This window comes from Lagopus leucura, unplaced genomic scaffold (assembly GCF_019238085.1).
Source record: "Lagopus leucura isolate 7727_CA_CO unplaced genomic scaffold, USGS_WTPT01 Super-Scaffold_739, whole genome shotgun sequence".
In the NCBI taxonomy this organism is placed as follows: domain Eukaryota; kingdom Metazoa; phylum Chordata; class Aves; order Galliformes; family Phasianidae; genus Lagopus; species Lagopus leucura.
In genome coordinates, this window is record NW_024962255.1 from 8365002 (window position 1) to 8372817 (window position 7816).

Genomic DNA, 7816 nt, shown 5'->3' on the forward strand with positions numbered 1-7816 from the left:
AGAAGCCTTCACAGCAGATAACTATAAATCCAGTGACAGGTACAACCACAGCACAGAAAGGCAGACAGATGCTTTCATCCTACTACCATAAGGAAGACAGATAGATCTACACTCTGCAACAGCTGTGCTGGCAGAAAACATTACTGTACCATGTGATCATCACTCTTCTTCCACTAGAGGTTACCTTTCTTAAAGATATGTCAAAACATGCAGAATTAACTTAAACACTTCGAAGTAGGGAGCCCTTCTACACTGTTTTATCTTCAATGCAGCAGGTCATGGAGCACAGATCTGTTAGCCAAGCTACCAGAGCAAACGTAATGAGTAACAGCACAGATAAACAAAAGTTTATCTGTGCTGTTACTCATTTATAAACTCATAGCTCAGAAGTCTGTTAACAGGCTAGGAAACTGTGTACCATCCTGCCAGAAATTACTAATAAATGTTCTTTATTTGCATTGAAGCCATACTGCTGCACATTTACTGTAGAAGTTACCCACACTAACTAAAGAAGATTTGCATAGTTGCTACAATTTTGTCCTCAGTTCATTAGGTCGTTACAAATTTGGGGCTGGGGAGGGCAGTTCAGCACATTCAGTTCATTTACGCTTAACTTTGAAGTGCGTCCAGTGTTTAATGATTGAAAATAAAAAGCACTTCCCACTGTGAAAGTCCCTTACAGAAAACTAGGAATGTGAGGTAGGATCTTTATAAGCAAGTCTGTGACTTCAAAGCATAAGACACCTTCAAGCTCAAGAGGATTTATGCCCTCAGAATCACAATATAACTTTAAAAAAATATCATCATGTTTGTGTAATTTTTTACTACAAGATACTACCCTGCCAGTTGGCTGCTACAGTGAAGCGACAACCCAGCCATTTACCTGAGAGAGCAACTTTTGCTCGACATGCCATCCGGTCCTTTGTCCCAGCGTCTGACAACCTAACAAAATAGGAAAAAAGAAAAAAGATTTTTAAAAGTCAGAGATCTGTGCATTTAGGTCACTGTAACTCAGTCTTTTAAACATTAAAAAACATCAGGGGTACCATATAATAGCTCATTTCAAAGAATTTTCTTTAAAGTTAAATTCGGTCTCTCTGCTTTAGGATACGAGTTATTAGATTCTCGAAGATAATACGGAAGGAAGGTACACCATCAATTTTCTTAATGCCCTACAAGATTTTATTCCAAAGCTTATTTAACCCGCACATTAGAAGTCGATTCATCTTTGATGTCTTTTCCAGCTCCAACAGAATCAAATACATTATTAACTATTCTCCTTCTGTACACACGAACGAACAAGCAGCTTCATTTATTGGTCCTACTGTTGGTTGCAGAGAAATGCATCCTCCTCTATTAACAGAGACCAATTACAAAACGTGTTGTTAGAATTGTGGTTTTACATGCAGGCTGGAATGGCTAGAGTGCAAATCTCAGCCTGAACCTTAAATTGAATCAAAATAATCTATTGACAATGACTAACGGAAATCCTTCTGCCTGCCACTGCTCAAAGTGCCTAACCGAATCAGGTTCTAATCACCACCTGTATCATGACTTCGTCAGAAATAACAGATCGCAGACGTAAGAAAGAAGGACAATGTTTATTTGAAAGCCCAAAACACTTCCAGAATTTTCTCTCTCAGACATCATCATCTTCTCTGGATTAAGTTTTAATAAAATTCCAGTACTCTATAAGTACCAAAAGAAAGAATTGTGAGTGTACTATCAAGTGCACAATCAAAGATAAGGTCTAAATGATAGACAAACAACCCTACGACATGTATCTGTCCTAACGATCTTTGCTGACTACTGAAAGGACCCCGTAAAGACACAGCTCCAAGCTGAGCGAATTAAACAACACAGCCAACTTTAAGAAAACTCCACCAGGCTTGTTTAGACTGGAGGAGGCTCAGGGGAGACCTTATTGCCCTCCACAACTACCTGAAAGGAGGTTGTTGCAAAGTGGAGGTCGGCCTCTTCTCCCAAGTAGTGACAGAACAAGAGGGAACGGCCTCACTCTGTGCCAGGGGAGGTTCAGGATAGAAAATAGGAAAAACTTCTCTGAAAGAGTGGTCAGGCTCTGGAACAGGCTGCCTTAGGGCTGGTGGAGTCACTGCCCCCAGAGGTGTTCGAGAACCGTGTAGACTTGCTACTAAGGGACATGGTTTAGTGGGCAATATTGGTGGTAGGTGGGTGGTTGGACAGGATGGATGATCTTAGAAGTCTTTTCCAAACTAAATGATTCTAAGTTTCTGTGCCGTGTTATAGACATGTGCCATCCTGTGGTCACAGACATTAAAGACCAAGAGTCGTGTAAATCAGCACACATATATATTCCATGTCAATCCATCATTAAAAATATAAGACAAATCACTATAAAGATCATCACTTCATAAGAAGAAGCAACACAACTGTAATATACAAATCACAATGCTAGCTTTCAAAATCAGCTTTCATGACCACAGTTGACAGTCAGAAAATGCAATTCTCTCCTTTAATAAATTTCTTCTGTAATAAAACATTTCTGAAAGCAAGAAACTAGCAGGTTTTTCCTACAGATACAATTCACTGGAGCTAAGCATGTACTTGAGGAGTTTCTACACTGAACTGCAGTACAGTTATTTCATTAAAGCAATAACCTGAATGCAGTAGTGTCTCTGCTCCACGATTCATAACATGGCCCCCAAAATCTATTCCATTGGGGAAAAAAATAAAACGCTTATCCAAATAAACAGTGTATACGTTAGTTCATTCAAGAAATATGAGAATATGGGTAATTAAACAGACTTTTCTTACTATTCATGAAGTTGTACTTTTACTCTTTTGATGTAGTTAACAAAGTGGCCAGCAGAGGGTACCAATTAGCCATGATAATTCTGTCATTAAAGAGACCTTATGAATAGAAAGAACAAAAAACAGATGCATGTATTTTGATTGGGATAATTTTGTCTTGTTCCTTAAGAACAGGTTAGATACCTTTTTATATGCTAAAGGTAATCAAGAAAATATGTCTATGACATTAGCTGATATTCATAAGCTGAATTTGCTTAATGTCAATGATAAAATCTGTCCAGAAAAAAGATGACTCGCATTTAATTTCCTAAAATAAAAGGAAGATATTGGAATGGTCTTATAAAGCACTGACTTACAGCAACAACACGCATGTGTATGGTGGAAAACAATTCACATACACAAAAGCCCATTTTGTAATGGTCAGTCTGAATTAGTTTTTACTCACCACTTTCCAGTTCTGCATGAGACAGGCCCTTCCATTTGGTTCTGCAGCTCTGTCCTGTATGCATGTATCCGTGCATTGCAGACCATCAGGTTTTTAACTGCTTGCAAAAGCTGGTCTTTCTGTGTGCTCACTGTAAGCAGTTTACGGATGCCTTCCCGTATGCGGATTTCAAAGTTCATCTTTTCTTGGATGTTGTGTTGCTAGATATGCAAAACAACAAAGACAACACATAAAGCCAACTGACAGTACCCTGACTTTTTAAGGAGTCCTATTTATGATACAGTTGGGATCCAGAGTCCTAGTTAAATTATATGCAGCCATTACAGTTACTACTAAACACAAAATAATTCTCTCTCTACACACAAAAGAGAATATTATCAAACTGATTTGATATATACATTATGCAAGCAGATTTCAAACCACGTGCTAACAGCAGTTCACCACAGCATCTGAAATTTACTAAAAAACTATGTGGTCCCATGAGTCATTTACAGGGTGACAGTAGATGGTCCTCCCATATGGTCACTGTGAGGCCTAACTCAACAAAGCTTACAGAATAACATTTTTTTTCAATGATTTCAAGTAAAATAATCTTAACACTCAGGAATATCATGTCAATAATTTATTTCAAAATATCTGAAATATTCCAAATCTGAAATTTTGTCTTATTACTTCTTTGGCTACCTCGAAAAGGGTTGAAAAACATGATTTTTCACTTCTGGTTGACATACGATTTGGGTAACAACCAGATGTGAAGAAAAGGAGAATATCCCAATGTTTGATTGCCTCAGGTTGTGAACTGGAGATCAGATGGTGCTTGTGTCATGCTGAAGTTACAACTATGTCTTGCCTGATGGCACAGTCACGCACCCGATGATTATTCATTCCAAAGTACAATTTGTCCATCAGTCACTGCATCACTATTTCTGAAGGAGTATTTTTAATGTATTATAACAACATCTGGGAATTCATCTTCTTCCTGGTTCAAGAAACGCTTATAAATTTGCATTATTCTTCACTTGCCATTTCAAACAGCTCTATCCATACTGACCCAGAAGGTGAATGACCATTGATTGCTTGCTGCCTCCAAAGGTGTGCTAGATGCCATGCGATAACTTTCCTCATGATGTGCCCTGACCAAGCACAATATTTCTGGCACATAAAAAAAGATACGTTATCACAGTAGTACTGTGATAACCCAGTACTACTTGGCTTGCAAACACATTGCAGACCAGTGATGAGGGGTTTTTTTGACACTGGGGAATTGTTTCAGAATTGAAAACATCATCTATTTTCACCCACATAGCGCTTATACATTTGATGTCAAAACAAGTGCTCTGGGATAGATCTATAAGCAATTGCCTGAAATTGGTACAATAATTTGAATTTGCAAGTTCAGTATTCCAGCTGGTATAAAAGTACTGGCAACTGGCTCTAACTAGAACAGAAATAGAAGGGAATTAATTTCCCAACAACTCAAGTACCAGAGAAATCTACAACCCATGAAAGGGGTGAGGCAGATTTTCTACTTGATTGGGACTTGCTGTCATTAGCTGCCTTTGACATGAGAAAGCAACTCTTTATAGCAGTCACAAGCAGCAGGTGGAAGCTCACTGCAGCCACCAGCCATTCCCTCCTGTCTTTGCAGGAATGGCTTTTATTGCTTCTGAAGGCCTGATGCCATCATCTGAAGAGACTTAATGTTTCAGCTGTTCTTCCATCTGCTCACAGAACATTTCTCTTTGCAAACCACCCCCATTTGCCAACCCTAAAGGAAAAGCAGCTCTGGTCCATAAGCCACGTTCAGCACAGCACAGCCCAAGCTGAAACACTATATATTTCTAGCCACTTCAGAACCCTTCTGCAGTCTAGGCCTCTTGTTCTATTTACCAACCCTTCTGCTAGAGACAGCAGCTTCATTTTTGTTGAAATGGGACCAAGTGCCATACAAAATCTCCTTCTCCTATACCTCAACACAGCAAGTCACTAAGCCTACATACATAAGCACAGTTTCCCGTTTTCCTCAAGTAACAAAGGAAGTGTTTGTTTTTGTTTTTCCCCCGAGATGCTGAATATCTCAGACTTGTGTAATTCAGCAAAAGCAGGACAAATATATGTTCCACTGAATTTGATTGTGCTTAAGACAACTAAGAGGCACGCTGAGAACACAATGAAGACCAAGGCACCATCACAAGGCATAACACTTGAGACGTGCATAGGTTACTTCAGCCTAGGCCCTCCAGCACCAGTGGGCTATTTGGTGGTGAATGCCTTCCAAAGCTATCATCATCATATTGGTGGAAGCTCTACTGGAATTCTCTACAGCTGACAGAGGAAGACCTAGAAAGGCACCAGCAGATCATTTTCATAGAATCATGAGCTGGAAGGAACCCTTAAAGGTCACCTTGTCCCAACTCCCCTGCAATGAACAGGGACACCTACAGCTCCATCAGATTGCTCAGAGCCTGGTCCAGCTTGATCTTGAATATCACAAGGGATGGGGCATCCACCACCTCTCTGGGCAACATGTGCATGCACCTCCTCCCTTATAATAAAAAATTTCTTCCTTAAATCCAATCTAAATCTCCCCTCCTTTGGTTTGAAACCATTCCCCCTTGTCCTATCACAACACCCCTGCTAAAGGGTCTGTCCTCTTCTTTCTTATGGCCCCACGTTAGATACTGAAAGTCTCCCTAGAGCCTTCTCTTCTGCAGGCTGTACAGCCCCAGCTCTCTCAGCCTGTCCTCCTAGGGGAGGTGTTTCATCCCTTGTATGACTTTTGTGGCTCTCCTTCGGATGCGCTCCAACATGTTCATGTCTCTCCAGTACTGAGGACTCCATCTGGAGTACTGTGTCCAGTTCCGGAGCACCCAGTACAAGAAAGACAGGGAGCTGTAGGAGAGGGTCCAGAGGAGAGCCACAAAGATGATCAGGGAACTGGAGCACGTCCCCTACAAAAACAGGCTAAGGGAGCTGGGTTTGTTCAGCCTGGAGAAAAGAAGGCTGCAGGGTGACCTCATTGCAGCCTTTCAATACCTAAAGGAAGCCTACAGAGGGGAGGGGAATCAACTCTTTGAAAGGGCAGATAACTGCAGGACAAGGGGAAATGGTTTTAAGTTGAAGGATGGAAGATTTAGGTTGGATGTCAGGGGGAAGTTCTTTACAGAGAGAGCGGTGAGGTGCTGGAACAGCTGCCCAGAGAGCTTGTGGATGCCCCATCCCTGGAGGTGTTCAAGGCCAGGCTGGATGGGGCCCTGGGCAGCCTGGTCTAGTATTAAATGGGGAGGTTGGTGGCCCTGCATGTGGCAGGGGGGTTGGAGGTTCATGATCCTTGAGGTCCCTTCCAACCCTGGCCATTCTGTGATTCTGTGACTCCACCTGTGGACACAGTACTGCAGGTAGGTTTCACCAGACAAAGCAAAGGGGCAGGATCACCTCCCTCACCCTGCTAGCCACGCTTCTTTTGATACAGCCCAGGATATGGTAGGCTTTCTGGGCTGCAAGGCCATGTTGCTGGCTCCTGTCCAGCTTGCCATCCACCAGTACCCCCATTGGCAGGGCAGTGCTCTATCCTTTCTTGCCCCAGTTTGTACTGACAGTGGGGCTTGCCGCTACCCAGGTGCGAGACCTTGCACTGGGATTTGTTGCAGCTCATCAGGTTCACCTGGGCCCCCTGCTCAGGCTTGTCCAGGTCTCTGAGTGGCGCTCATCCCCCAGGGGTTGAGCAGATCACACCACACGGCTTGGTGTCATCCACAAAGCTGCTGGGAACGCACTGGATCCCAGAGTTGCTGGTGATGAAGGTGTTAAGGAGCAGCGATCGCAGCACCAACCCCTGGAGAGCACCGTACCGTCTCCGCTCTCGTTATAGGAGGAGAAGCAAAATAGTTTACAGCAACGTTTTATTCCCAGTCCAACTTTGCGCAGCCCAGAAAGGCTGAGCAAGGCCCGCATCTGTCCCTAAGAAGCCACGACTCGTTCCTTGAGCCTAAGCTAACGCACCAGACATCGCGAAGCAGAAACCCATCGCACAAGTCCCCCAAACGCACAGCCGTCTCCCCGCGGGTACGGCAGCCGGGCTGCCGCGGCAGCACGCGGACAGGAACACGCGCGAGGCCCCGCAGCTCCCGACCGCCCCGCTCCATCCCGCCCCTCCTCGGCGGCCCGGCGTGGTGCCCGCGCCTCACCCGCTCCGCGCCCGCAGCTCCCGACCCGTGCCGCTGCATCCTGCATCCTCCTCGGCAGCGCCGCCGTTCAAAACTCCCGCCCTCCGCAACGGCCGCCCCACCGCCCCGCCCCGCGCGTCCCGAGCAACGGCTGTGGCGGAACGGCCTGCCCGCGCCGCGCGCTCTGGCAGCGCGGCTGCTCACGGAGCTGCTCGGCAAAACGGCTTGCGCGGCTGCTATGAAAGCACTGAGAAGGACACGCTGTGCCCAGCCCATTTCAGGCCATCACCTGAAGACGGTTTTGGTTTTTTTTGTACCGACAGCTCCCTGCAATCTGTGGCAGCTTTCCAAGAAGTGTAGATGCTAATTAAACTGATTTTGCAGTACGGTCTGTTCAGCAAATCCTCGCCTT

General features: G+C 44.2%; 1 protein-coding gene across 1 annotated transcript in view; it reads right to left on the reverse strand.

The window, feature by feature from the left end:
* Positions 1-7464, reverse strand: part of RTKN2 (rhotekin 2) — a 37253-nt gene extending 29789 nt beyond the window's left edge. Inside the window, exons 1-3 of the mRNA XM_042863363.1 lie at positions 7426-7464; positions 3239-3438; positions 884-942 (exon numbers count right to left, since the gene is read on the reverse strand). Coding sequence (XP_042719297.1) covers positions 884-942; positions 3239-3438; positions 7426-7464 — 298 coding nt within the window. The remainder of the gene's footprint in view (positions 1-883; positions 943-3238; positions 3439-7425) is intronic.
* Between the last annotated feature and the right edge of the window lie 352 nt (positions 7465-7816).